A 15386-nucleotide genomic window follows, 5' to 3' on the forward strand; every position below is an offset into this window, starting at 1 on the left:
AGATATATTTAGAACTCTGCTTCCCAAAGCAACAGAATATACTTTCTTCTCGAGTGCACATGGAACATTCTCCAAGATAGATCACATGCTGGGTCACAAAACAGCCCTTCATAAGTATATAAGAATTGAGATCATACCATGTATACTTTCAGACCACAATGCTATGAAGCTTGAAATCAACCACAGGAAAAAGTCTGGAAAACCTCCAAAAGCATGGAGGTTAAAGAACACCCTACTAAAGAATGAATGGGTCAACCAGGCAATTAGAGAAGAAATTAAAAAATATATGGAAACAAACGAAAATGAAAATACAACAATCCAAACGCTTTGGGATGCAGCGAAGGCAGTCCTGAGAGGAAAATACATTGCAATCCAGGCTTATCTCAAGAAACAAGAAAAATTCCAAAAACAAAATCTAACAGCACACCTAAAGGAAATAGAAGCAGAACAGCAAAGGCAGCCTAAATCCATCAGAAGAAGAGAAATAATAAAGATCAGAGCAGAAATAAACAATATAGAATCTAAAAAAAACTGTAGAGCAGATCAATGAAATCAAGAGTTGGTTTTTTGAAAAAATTAACAAAAGTGACAAACCTCTAGCCAGGCTTCTCAAAAAGAAAAGGGAGATGACCCAAATAGATAAAATCATGAATGAAAATGGAATTATTACAACCAATCCCTCAGAGATACAAACAATTATCAGGGAATACTATGAAAAATTATATGCCAACAAATTGGACAACCTGGAAGAAATGGACAAATTCCTAAACACCCACACACTTCCAAAACTCAATCAGGAGGAAATAGAAAGCTTGAACAGACCCATAACCAGCGAAGAAATTGAATCGGTTATCAAAAATCTCCCAACAAATAAGAGTCCAGGACCAGATGGCTTCCCAGGGGAGTTCTACCAGACGTTTAAAGCAGAAATAATACCTATCCTTCTCAGGCTATTCCAAAAAATAGAGAGGGAAGGAAAACTTCCAGACTCATTATATGAAGCCAGTATTACTTTGATTCCTAAACCAGACAGAGACCCAGTAAAAAAGGAGAACTACAGGCCAATATCCCTGATGAATATGGATGCAAAAATTCTCAATAAGATACTAGCAAATCGAATTCAACAGCAGATAAAAAGAATTATTCACCATGATCAAATGGGATTCATTCCTGGGATGCAGGGCTGGTTCAACATTCGCAAATCAATCAATGTGATACATCACATTAATAAAAGAAAAGATAAGAACCATATGATCCTGTCAATCAATGCAGAAAAGGCATTTGAAAAAATCCAGCAACATTTCTTAATAAAAACCTCGAGAAAGTCGGGATAGAAGGAACATACTCAAAGATCATAAAAGCCATTTATGAAAAGCCCACAGCTAACATCATCCTCAATGGGGAAAAACTGAGAGCTTTTTCCCTGAGATCAGGAACACGACAGGGATGTCCACTCTCACCGCTGTTGTTTAACATAGTGTTGGAAGTTCTAGCATCAGCAATCAGACAACAAAAGGAAATTAAAGGTATCAAAATTGGCAAAGATGAAGTCAAGCTTTCACTTTTTGCAGATGACATGATATTATACATGGAAAATCCGATAGACTCCACCAGAAGTCTGCTAGAACTGATACATGAATTCAGCAAAGTCGCAGGATACAAAATCAATGTACAGAAATCAGTTGCATTCTTATACACTAACCATGAAGCAACAGAAAGACAAATAAGGAAACTGATCCCACTCACAATTGCACCAAGAAGCATAAAATACCTAGGAATAAATCTAACCAAAGATGTAAAAGATCTGTATGCTGGAAACTATAGAAAGCTTATGAAGGAAATTGAAGAAGATATAAAGAAATGGAAAAACATTCCGTGCTCATGGATTGGAAGAATAAATATTGTCAAAATGTCAATACTACCCAAAGCTATCTACACATTCAATGCAATCCCAATCAAAATTGCACCAGCATTCTTCTCGAAGCTAGAACAAGCAATCCTAAAATTCATATGGAACCACAAAAGGCCCCAAATAGCCAAAGTAATTTTGAAGAAGAAGACCAAAGCAGGAGGTATCACAATCCCAGACTTTAGCCTCTACTACAAAGCTGTAATTATCAAGACAGCATGGTATTGGCACAAAAACAGACACATAGACCAATGGAATAGAATAGAAACCCCAGAACTAGACCCACAAACGTATGGCCAACTCATCTTTGACAAAACAGGAAAGAACATCCAATGGAAAAACAGTCTCTTTAACAAATGGTGCTGGGAAAACTGGACAGCAACATGCAGAAGATTGAAACTAGACCACTTTCTCACACCATTCACAAAAATAAATTCAAAATGGATAAAGGACCTGAATGTGAGACAGGAAACCATCAAAACCCTAGAGGAGAAAGCAGGAAAAGACCTCTCTGACCTCAGCCATAGCAATCTCTTACTCGACACTTCCCCACAGGCAAGGGAACTAAAAACAAAAATGAACTACTGGGATCTTATGAAGATAAAAAGCTTCTGCACAGCAAAGGAAACAACCAACAAAACTAAAAGGCAACCAACGGAATGGGAAAAGATATTTGCAAATGACATATCGGACAAAGGGCTAGTATCCAAAATCTATAAAGAGCTCACCAAACTCCACACCCGAAAAACAAATAACCCAGTAAAGAAATGGGCAGAAAACATGAATAGACACTTCTCTAAAGAATACATCCAGATGGCCAACAGGCACATGAAAAGATGCTCAATGTCGCTCTTCATCAGGGAAATACAAATCAAAACCACATTCAGATATCACCTCACGCCAGTCAGAGTGGCCAAAATGAACAAATCAGGAGACTATAGATGCTGGCGAGGACGTGGAGAAATGGGAACCCTCTTGCACTGTTGGTGGGAATGCAAATTGGTGCAGCCACTCTGGAAAACAGTGTGGAGGTTCCTCAAAAAATTAAAAATAGACCTACCCTATGACCCAGCAATACCACTACTAGGAATTTACCCAAGGGATACAGGAGTACTGATGCATAGGGGCACTTGTATCCCAATGTTTATAGCAGCACTCTCAACAATAGCCAAATTATGGAAACAGCCTAAATGTCCATCAACTGATGAATGGATAAAGAAATTGTGGTTTATATACACAATGGAGTACTACATGGCAATAAGAAAGAATGGAATATGGCCCTTTGTAGCAACGTGGATGGAACTGGAGAGTGTTATGCTAAGTGAAATAAGCCATACAGAGAAAGACAGATACCATATGGTTTCACTCCTATGTGGATCCTGAGAAACTTAACAGAAACCCATGGGGGAGAGGAAGAAAAAAAAAAAGAGGTTAGAGTGGAAGAGAGCCAAAGCATAAGAGACTGTTAAAAACTGAGAACAAACTGAGTGTTGATGGGGGGTGGGAGGGAGAGGAGGGTGGTTGATGGGTATTGAGGAGGGCACCTTTTGGGATGAGCACTGGGTGTTGTATGGAAACCAATTTGACACTAAACTTCATATATTGAAAAAAAAAGAAGGAACTCTGGGTGTCTAAGGGGCCCAAACTTGTCCCTCCTACACTCTCAATAAGTTTTCAGGGAATAAGGAGTCATTAGATGGCATGAGCCTGGGGAGTGTGAGACTGAAAGTGACCATGGGAAATTTTCTGTGCTGGGCTGCCCAAAATGCACCTGGCAAAAGGACTTCCAGTGGTAGGTAACCTGTTGTGACAGAACAGCAACTGAGGTCCAAAGCCAAGGATGAAGTTCTAATCACTACATTCTAAAGGATGCTCTACCACTGGCAAACCAGCCCCCACACATCAGGGCTTTGGGGGAGGAGCTAGCACAAGGTCTGTCCCCATCAAGCACCACTCAAGTCTCCTGCTTCCCTAGCCAATGTGTGAAGAGGAACAAGAGAAGAAAAAGACAATGAACTTTCGGAGAAAAGAAGAAATATTTCTCTTCCACAAAACCAAGAAGCAAAGCTATGGAATGGGAGATTATATTTGTAAATGACATATCAGATAAATGGTTAATAGCCAAAATCTATAAAGAATGTTCCAAACTCAACACCCAAAAAACAAATAATCCAGTGAAGAAACGGGCAGAAGACATGAATAGACACTTTTCCAAAGAAGACAACTAGATGGTTAATAGACACATGAAAAGAAGCTCACCATCACTCATCATCAGGACAACACAAATTGGAACCATGATGAGATACTACCTCACACCTGTCAGAATGGCTCAAATTAACAACACAAGAAACAAGAGGTGTTAATAAGGATCCAGAGAAAGGGGAACCCTCTTACACTGTTAGTGGGAATGCAAAGGGGTGCACCCACCCTAGAGAATGGTATGGAGGTTCAAAAAACTACAAATAGAATTACCTTACTTTTTAGCAATTGCACTGTTAGGTATTTACCCAAATGATACAAAAATACAAACCCAAAGGGGTACGCATGCACTCCAATGCTAACAGCAGCATTATAAACAATAGCCAAACTAAGGCGAGAGCCCAAATGTTCATTAACTGATGCATGGATAAAGATGTGGTACATATATACAATGGAATATTACTCAGCCATCAAAAAGAATGAAATCTTGCCATTTGCAATGACATGCATGGAGCTAGAATGTATTGTGATAAGCAAAATAAGTCAATCAGATATAGACAAATACCATATAACTTCACTCATATGTGGAACTTAAGAAACAAAACAGATGAATATACGGGGGCGGGGAGAGGAGACAGGGGAACAAACCACATAAGATTCCTAATGATAGAGAACAAACTGAGGGTTGATGGAGGAAGGTGGATGGGAGATGGGTTAGATGGGTGATGGGCACCTGTCGTGATGAGCACTGTTGTATATAAGTGATGAATCACCAAATTCTACTCCTGAAACCAATATTTATACTATATGTTGGCTAACTAAAATTTAAACTAAAAACTTTTCAAAATCAACTCTAGTGTTTCATTAGTTTAGTTTTAGGCCTTTAGTTTTAGTGCATCTGGAAAATATTTATATAAAATACTTATTACCTATATAAGAGGCCAAAATATTTACTTAATAAAACACAACTTTTCACTGAATTACCCCAGTATCAAATAATAAGTTCCAATACATACTTGAGTCTATTTCTGGACTCCTTAACTGCTCTAAAAAAATTAAGTCTATTAAAGGAAAACACATTTTTTAAGTATGGAAACAACCAACAATACCTAAAAGAAACAATAATCAAACTAAAAAAAAAGGACAGAAAACAAAAAGCGATATTTTTCCAAAGTGGACATACAGACGGCCAACAGACACATGAAGAGATGTTCAACTTTACTGATGATCTGGAAATGCATATCAAAACTACAATGAGATATCACTTCACACCTATCAGAATGGCTAAAATCAACAACACAGGAAACAACAGGTGTTGGCGAATATGTAGAGAAAGGAGAACACTTTTGCACTGTAGGTGGAAATGCAAACTGGTGCAGCACTCTGGGAAACAGTGTGGAGTTTCCTCAAAAAATTAAAAACAGAACTACCCTATGACCCAGCAATTGTACTACTAGGAATTCATTCAAAGGATACAAAACTGTTGATTAAGATGGGGACATGCTCCCTAATTTTTATAGCAATTCTATCAACAACAACCAAATTATGGAAAGAGCACAAATATCCACCAACTGATGAATAGATAAAGAAGATGTGGTACCTATATACAACAGAATAATACTCGGTGATGAAGAATGAAATCTTGTCATTTGCAACAACGTGGATGGAACTAGAGTGTATTATGCTAAGCAAAATAAGTCAAGGAGATAAAGACAGATATATTATTTCACTCATATGGAATTTAAGAAACACAACAGATGAGCATAGGGGAAGGGAAGGCTATTAAGATAAAAACAGAGACGGAGGCAAACCATAAGAGACTTTTTTTTTTAATATCATTTATTGTCAAATTGGCTAACATACAGTGTGTAAAGTGTGCTCTTGGTTTTTGGGGTAGATTTCCGTGGTTCATCGTTTACATACAACACCCAGTGTTCATCCCAACAAGTGGCCTCCTCAATGCTCATCACCCATTTCCCCCTCTCCCCCACCCCCATTCACCCTCAGTTTGTTCTCTGTATTTAAGAGTCTTGTAGTTTGTGCCTTCCTCCCTCTCTGTTTGTAACTATTTTCTTCCCCTTCCCTTTCCCCATGGTCTTCTGTTAAGTTTCTCAAGATCCACATATGAGTGAAAACATGTGATATCTGTCCTTCTCTGACTGACTTATTTCACTCAGCAATAATACCTTCCAGTTCCATCCATGTTGCTGCAAATGGCATGATTTTATTCTTTCTCATTGCCAAGTAGTATTCCATTGTATATATAAACCACATCTTCTTTATCCATTCATCAGATGATGAACATTTAGGCTCTTTCCATAATTTGGCTATTGTTGAAAGTACTGCAATAAACATTGGGGTACATGTGCCCCTATGAATCAGCACTCCTGTATCCTTGGATAAATTCCTAGTAATGCTATTGCTGGGTCATAGGGCAGTTCTATTTTTAATTTTTTGAGGAACCTCCACACTGTTTCCCAGAGCAGCTACACAAGTTTGCGTTCCCATGAACAGTGCAAGAGGGTTCCCATTTCTCCACATCCTCGCCAACATCTGTAGTTTCCTGAGTTGTTCACTTTAGCCACTCTGACCGGTGGTGGGGTGGTATGTGGACGCACACACACACACACACACACACACACACACTGGAATGTTACTCAGATATTTAAAAAATGAAATCTTCCCATATTCTACATCATGGATTGACCTAGAGTGTATTATACTAAGTGAAATAAGTCAGACAGAGAAAAACAAATACTATATAATTTCATTTATATGTGAAATATAAAAGTAAAACAAAACAAACAAACAAACAAACACAGAATCAAATACAGAGAATAAACTGGTGGTAGCCAGAAGGGGGTTGGGCAAAATAAAAGAAGGGGATAAATAAATATAAACTTCTAGTTATAAAATAAGTAAGTCATGCAAATAAAAGTACAGCGTAAGGAATATAGTCAATAATATTGTAATAATATTGTATGGTGACAGAGGGTGGTTACACTTATTGTGGTGAACACTGACTAATATACAAAACTGTTGAATCAATATGCTGTAACCTGAAACATATATTACATTTTATAATAATTATATTTCATGGCACAAAAACAGACACTCAGATCAATGGAACAGAATAGAGAACTCAGAAATGGGCCCACAAACATATGGCCAACTAATCCTTGACAAAGCAGGAAAGAATATCCAATGGAATAAAGGCAGTCTCTTCAGCAAGTGGTGCTGGGAAAACTGGACAGCGACGTGCAGAAGAATGAACCTGGACCACTTACTTACACCATACACAAAAACAAACTCAAAATGGATGAAAAACCTAAATGTAAGACAGGAAGCCATCAAAATCCTCAAGAAGAAAGCAGGCAAAAACCTCTCTGATCTTGGCCACAGCAATTTCTTGCTCAACACATCTCCAGAGGCAAGGGAAACAAAAGCAAAAATGAACTATTGGGACCTCATCAAAATAAAAAGCTTCTGCACAGTGAAGGAAACAATCATCAAAACTAAAAGGCAACCAACAGAATAGGAGATGATATTGGCAAATGACATATCAAATAAAGGGTTAGTATCCAAAATCTATAAAGACCTTATCAAACTCAACACCCAAAAAACAAAGAATCCAGTGAAGAAATGGGCAAAAGACATGAATAGACACATCTCCAAAAAAGACATCCAGATGGCCAACCAACACATGAAAAAATGCTCAACATCACTCATCATCATAGAAATACAAATCAAAACCACAATGAGATACCACCTTACACCTGTCAAAATGGCTAACATTAACAGCTCAGGCAACAACAGATGTTGGCGAGGATGCAGAGAAAGAGGATCTCTTTTGCATTGATGGTGGGAATGCAGGCTCATACAGCCACTCTGGAAAACAGTATGGAGGTTTCTCAAAAAACTAAAAATGGAACTACGCTGTGACTTAGCAATTGCACTACTAGGTATTTATCCAAGGGATACAGGTATGCTGTTTCATAAACATGCACCCCCATGTTTATAGTAGCACTATAGACAATAGCCAAAGTATGGAAAAAGCCCAAATGTCCATCAATGGATAAATGGATAAAGAAGATGTGGTATATATATATACAATGGAGTATTGCTCGGCAATCAAAAAGAATGCAATCTTGCCATTGCAACTACATGGATGGAACTAGAGGGTATTATGCTAAGCGAAATTAGTCAGAGAAAGACAAATATCATATAACTTCATTCATATGAGGACTTTAAGACACAGAGAAGATGAACATAAGGGAAGGAAAGCAAAAATAATATAAAAACAGGGAGGGGGACAAAACATAAGAGACTCTTAAATATGGAGAACAGACAGAGGGTTACTGGAGGGATTGTGGAAGGGGAGATGGGCTAAATGGGTAAGGGGCAATAAGGAATTTACTCCTAAAGGAATCTACTCCTAAAATCACTGTTGCACTATATGCTAACTAATTTGGAAAAGATTTAAAAAGTAAAATTAATAATAAAAACAAAACACTACTGAGATATTAAAAAATAATTATATTTCAGTAATAAATACAAATAAATAAATTTTGAAAAATAAGTCATAGGGATGTAATGTACTGCATAGTTAATATAGTTTAAGATTGTAACAACTTTGTATGGTGACAGGTTGTAGCTACATTTATCCTGGTAATTACTTCATAAAGTATATAAATGTTGAAGCACTATATTGTACACCAGAAACTAATATGTTATATGACAATGACACTTAAATAATACATAAATACATAAAAATAAACTTGAAGATACACATGATGTTGTAGTTCTTCCAGGGAGTTGTCCTTTGAAAAAATGGAGGCACTAAGGGGAACTCCAAAAAAAACTTTTTCAAGATGGAAACTGGACCTACGTGTCCCTGCCTGGTGCTCTGTCCTCACGATATATGGGACATCACCCACTAAGCCAGGGACAGAAGCTTATTGTTTCAGAGAGGTTACAAGAGCTAGGGACAGAAAATTATTGTCCATCTTGGAAACATATACCAGGCTATGCAGATGCTGGATTCTACCCAGATGTTTGAGGTGAGGGATATGCGGCCACCTAGGGAGGGAGAACACATACAATTCTTCTGAACCCTTCGAGACAATCCTGTAAAAGGTTAATGTGTGTTTCTCTTCTTACTGTCCCACCAAACACCAGGGATTTAGTGACACAGCATCAGAAGAATCTCCCATGAGGGATGTAGGGGCTGTAAGTATCTACAGCTTGGGAAGGGTGGTAAGAATCCATGGAAGGGAGCATTCATAGTCAAGAAACCTTAGATTTTCTACAACCAGGGACATTTTCTGTTTGCTGTCTCTAAGCACAGTTTGTCTTCTTTTCCATGGAGCAGAAATAAGGGGAGGGGAATAAATACATGAGGCAAGACTTCAATGTCCTTCCCTGGTAAGAAGTCAATGTTGAGAATACCTCGTGAAAAGGTGTAAATATCTGAACTCAGAGAGATAATTAGTCATCACTGGATGCTAAGAGAGTGACCTTATGTTTGTGCTAAATGTTGAGATTTTATATCTATACTCTATAATCTTTATTTACCCAGTCTACCTGTGAGTCACATAGCCCAGACCTCAGAATAGGAATTCTCAGCTGAAGAAAGGGAATTTGGGGAGAGAATTTTCTCACAAAAATATACTCCCTCCCTTTCACTTTCCCTTCCCCATCTCTCTTTGCCCCTAACTGCTTACATTCAGTTCTACATTCAGTTCAATGTTTTTTAATGACTATCCTGCTTCTGTTGCAAGTGATGTGGAAAGAAGCATGTTTGTTTAAAAAGATTGTTATTCTTCAACCACAAATTAGGTGAGATAGCTATTTCATGATTATATAGGGGTGGCTTAGCCCAAAATAACCTTTATGAGAAGCTGACCTGAACCTTATTCATAGACTGTATCTGTGAATCCTGTGATTATCAGCCACAGAGTAAGGAAAAGAAGACGGTAATCTCTCTCTCTCTCTCTCTCTCTCTCTCTCTCTCTCTCTCTCTCTCTCTGTGTGTGTGTGTGTGTGTGTGTGTGTGTGTGTGTGTGTGTGCTCCTCTTTTTCTCTCTCTTTCCTCTTGAATCTATTTTCTATAGATCTCTATCTCAAAAATTCTAAAAGAACAAGTGAAAATACACTTCTGGCTCTCATTTGCCCATATTCATAAAGAAAAACATTGAAGTAAATGCTCTATTAGTAACTGCCAATTCTCATTGCAAGAACCAGATGGAAAGGTGCATGTCCTAGATGACATAAGAACCATTAATTGACAGGACCTTTTACCTGTAGGTGCATTCAAGTCTATGGGAATGTCCAACCTGACAAGACTGTCTGAATTCATCCTCATAGGACTCTCCTCTCACCCTGAGGACCAGAAGCCACTCTTTGCTCTCTTTCTTATCATGTACCTGGTCACTATAACGGGGAATCTGCTCATCATCCTGGCTATCCGCTCTGATCCCAAACTCCAAAACCCCATGTACTTCTTCCTGAGCATCTTGTCCTTTGCTGATATTTGCTACACAACAGTCGTAGTCCCCAAGATGTTAGTGAACTTCTTATCAGAGACAAAGACCATTTCCTATGCTGAATGTATGACACAGATGTATTTTTTCCTGGTTTTTGGAAACATAGACAGTTATCTCCTGGCAGTTATGGCCATTGACCGCTATGTAGCCATTTGTAATCCTTTCCACTATGTCACTGTGATGAACCGCAGATGCTGTACGTTGCTGCTGGCCTTCTCCGTAGCTTTCTCCTGCCTCCACTCCCTCCTACATGTCCTCCTGGTGAATCGGCTCACGTTCTGCGCATCAAATGTAATCCAACATTTTTTCTGTGATGTCAACCCTGTTCTGAAACTGGCCTGCTCTTCCACCTTTGTCAATGAAGTTGTGGCCATGACAGAAGGGATGGCTTCTGTGATGGCCCCATGTATCTGCATCATCATCTCATACCTAAGAATCCTCATTGCTGTCTTCAACATTCCCTCGGCATCTGGAAAATGCAAAGCCTTCTCCACCTGCAGCTCCCATCTCACTGTGGTGACTCTGTTTTATGGGAGTATTAGCTATGAATATTTCCACCCTTTGTCCAGGTATACTGTCAAGGACCGAGTAGCAACAATCATCTACACTGTACTGACATCCATGTTGAATCCATTTATCTACACTTTGAGAAATAAAGACATGAAACGGGGCTTAGAGAAACTGATAAGCAGGATTAAGGCTCAAATGGATATGCTTTCTACTACACAAGCCAACAAAATCCATGGATCCTGATTATAAGGTGTGAGTATGGTTGTGTGTGCTCATGTACACACGCCTGCACACACTCATAGGTGCACACACACACACACATACACACACCAGGATGTAAGGCAAATTTTGTAAAAACATACTCTTTGCTCAACTGTAGTTGCACCCTGTACTTTTAAGCCCTGTGGTCTCTGTTATGTCATGGTTGACAGTATCATTCATGTCTTAGTACCTATGCTACAATGCAGATTACAATATTTCTCTATTCCAGAAAATCACATTCCTCTTACCCCTTCCATATTTATATGGAACCTCCCATATTTCCAACATTTATAAATACATCCGAGTTTGGTCACTTGAATTACAAGAGAGTTTTTGTACATCTACTTAGAAATTTATATATGTGCAAAAATGTTTTGCCTTCATAAACACTCTGTTCTATCTGAAATAGTCAGAAGTTGTTTTGCAGGTTGTTGGGTGGGTGGGTGAGTGTGTGTGTGTGTGTGTGTGTGTGTCCTCTCTGTTGGACTAGGAGCTTCCCAACTGCAGAGTGTGTGTTCTCTGATCATGCCATGATACAACTATGGTTCCTTTTATTAATTCTCCCCACAGCTGGATATCCTGAGCTCTGGAGTCATTAGATTCACAACAACTGACATCAATCACTTAACTGACAATTAGTAAGCCAGCTCTATGCCTCTGTATGTGTTTTGGTCTCCTCCCCTCCTCAGGTTGCATTCATCAGCCAACACTCCCTGAAACTCCTTGCCTGTGTGCTTCTCTCTCAAAGGTGCCTGTATTTCCATGTCTTTTCTATTCGTTACTTTTTTCAGAATGATATAAGATTTGTTCTATGTAATCAGAAATGCTCCCGGTGGCCACTGAAGACAAGAGTCAAAAATCAATGGATGTAAACTACTACTAAGAAGCTTTGGGTTACAAAGCATCATATAAAAGAGGCTCTCAACTCAGTTGGAAAATGAATTACACAGAAAAGCAGTCTGATAAATTATTTTTTCATTTATTATTTAATTTTATTTAAATCCAAGTTAGTTAACATATAGTGTAATAATGATTTCAAGCATAGAACTAGGTGATTCACCGCTTATATTTAACACCCAGTGCTCATCCCAACAAGTGCCCTCCTTAATGTCTGTCACCCATTTAGTCCATCCCCTACTTTAAACTTAAGAAATTGCTTTACCCTTAAGAGCAGCAACATGGTGAGATTCTCTCTCTTTCTATCCAAGTGTTTGCATTTTAGAGATGCCTAAGTCAATCAAATTAATCTCCCATAGTATTTCAGACAAGAGATTTATGGATAATTCTAAAGTTTTAAATAATAGAATAAGGAGTCTTTATACCCTTTTGATTTTGCCTCAGTTATCCCTAACCTAGGGCAAGGCTGAGTCTGGGTGAGAACAAATTCCTCAATTTCATTCCTTTAGTACATGTATGGCAAATTAGTTTAACTCCATTCCAAGTCTCATCAATTGATAAGGATATCCCGTTTTGCTGTAGTGAAAAAAAACTTGTGCTGAACTCTGCGCTGAATACAGAAGATTGAATAAAGATTGATAAAAGTGTCTGTTTTGGTTGTGGGTGCAAAAAATACTGGTTCATATACAACAAGCAGATTTTCACAGCCATTGTAAACCTCACACCTCAGACATCTGAAAATGGAACTTTATTTCTATATCTTCATTTCTATAGTTCAATTTACTTTTGCTATTGAGCCCTCCATCTATCTGGCTGTATCTCAATTCGGACTTAACCCAATCCAATATTTTTTCAGTAAATTTTTATTTACAATTGAGCCTCATTCATTCATTTCCCACCTCTCATGGATATCATTGTTCCTTCCAAGTCCTGTTTCTAAATTCTCAGGACATACACAACTTGCCCCTGATGTCTTCAAAGACACAACAGGTTTTTGTTTGCTTGTTTGTTTGTTTTGTTTTTAGATTACTCTGTACTTTCATCTTTGCTGATTCAGTTTCTGACATCTGACCTTATTCCATTCATTTGTCACCATGGGTAAGGGCTAGGGCTTGACTATGAGATTGATGACTGGCCCACATGACTTCTTATACTGTGCAATGATGATCCAATGGTGATATCAGTGGGGGGCATCATGAGGGGGTTCCTGCCACAGCCCTTTGACATTAGTCTACTCTTTTCTCTCTATGAACCTGGCTTCTGTTCCTCTCACTCATGTATTTGAACAAGTCACTCTAGGCCCTTGAAAAACCTTTAATTTTTTTTATGTTTTTTTTTTGTTCATTTATTTTTGAGAAAAAGAGAGAGTGTGAGTGGGGGAGGTGCAGAGAAAGAGGGAGACACAGAATCTGAAGCAGGTTCCAGATTCTGAGCTGTCAGCACAGAGCCAGATGCAGGTCTCCAACTCACAAACTGCAAGATCATGACCTGAGCTGAAGTTGGATGCTTAACTGACTGAGCCCCTGGAAAACCTTCAAATTAACCTCCAGGAAAATACTGAGGGCAATATCAGGTCCTCTGCTGTCTAAATAAAATGCCACCATTTTCTATCACTCTTTTTAATTGTGAGAGCAAGAGGAGAACCACTACAGCCCTCATATTGGGATCAGGGCACACGTCCACTCTACTGTGAGATTCACAGACTTAAAGGACCTTGCAAGAGACTCTCTAGTGTTATTTAAATGTGCTCTATTGCTTTTGTTTCTTCTTCAACTCTTCCCTGGGTTATATGTGGATCCCAAGTGATGACTCTTAAGAATTTGGTGTCTAGCACACTGGAGTTTTAGCCTGAATTGTGTTTCCCCCTAATTTCATAAGTTGACATCCTAACCCCCTCATCTCAGAATGTGACTTATTTTGGGATAGGGCCTTTAAAGAGGTAATTAAGTTAAAATGATGTCATGATTCAGGTGGTCTCCAATCCAAGATGACTGGTGTTCTTACAGGAAGAGGAGGTTAAAACACAGATATACACAGAGGTAAGAACTTGCGGAGATACAGATAGAAGATTGCAAGCCAAAAAGCATTTCCTCAGAAGATACCAACCCTGCCAATACCTTGGTCTCAAACTTCCAGCCTCCAGAATTATAAGAAAATAAATTTCCATTGCTTAAGCCACCCAGTCTGTAACACTTTGTATGGCAGCCCCAGAAAACGAATACAATATCTTTGATAATTTTGCTGGTGAGACCTGAAAAGTAAATGGTGCTTAATCCCCAAAATTTTAATTCACAGTATCTGCTTGCAACAAATCTTCCATTTTGGCAATGAAATCAGTTTTCAAAACCTGAGTGTTGCTGATTCACGGATTATCTCAGAAAATATAAAACTGGGAACTGGGGCGCCTGGGTGGCTCAGTCGGTTAGACATCCAACTTTTGATACTGGCTCATGTTATGGTCTCACAGTCGTGGGACTGAGCCCCGCGTTGGGCTCTACATTGAGCATGGAGCCTGCTTGGGATTCTCTCTTTCCCTCTCCCTCCATCCTTCCCCGGCTCAAAGACAAGGGAACACTGATTAAACTAAAGTCTCAAGTAGGAAAAGAATTACTGTTACCATGAGACCTTTGAGTATGTGACAGCTCTTTATTCTACCTTCTTCTAACACAGGTAAAGTCAAAGCTGAATATCCAGTTTCTCCTTAGTAAGATTTTACTTAACCTGACTTGAATTTAACTAAATTGCTTTACCATTTCTTTCCAACATTAATAACTAGAAGCCGACTCTCAGTTATAGACAACAAACTAATGGTTACCAGAGCAGAGGTAGGTGGGGTCATGGGTTAAATACATGTATGTAGAGTATTAAAGAGTGCACTTGTTGTGCACAGCTGCTGGCCTACTGACCATTGGTCAACTTCTGCACTGGCACCTTTATGTCATACAAAGGGAATATAAGTGCTATCTATGTATGATTATGTGCTCACAGTTTTTCCCTCTACAGGAGATTTCAGACAAGATCATTTTGCTCAAAAGAAAAACTGTGGGTGTTTCAGGGGCCCAAAG

General features: G+C 38.7%; 1 protein-coding gene across 1 annotated transcript; it reads left to right on the forward strand.

The window, feature by feature from the left end:
• The first annotated feature begins 10428 nt into the window (after window positions 1-10428).
• LOC122204601 (olfactory receptor 1L3-like) lies at window positions 10429-11406 on the forward strand. The gene has a single exon (XM_042912116.1). The coding sequence runs from the start codon at window positions 10429-10431 to the stop codon at window positions 11404-11406; it is 978 nt and encodes a 325-aa protein (XP_042768050.1).
• The last annotated feature ends 3980 nt before the right edge of the window (window positions 11407-15386 follow it).

This window comes from Panthera leo, chromosome D4, assembly GCF_018350215.1.
Source record: "Panthera leo isolate Ple1 chromosome D4, P.leo_Ple1_pat1.1, whole genome shotgun sequence".
NCBI lineage: Eukaryota > Metazoa > Chordata > Mammalia > Carnivora > Felidae > Panthera > Panthera leo.

Coding starts and splice junctions, on each gene's coding strand:
- LOC122204601 (XM_042912116.1), top strand. CDS start 10,429: ATGGGAATGTCCAACCTGACAAGACTGTCTGAATTCATCCTCATAGGA.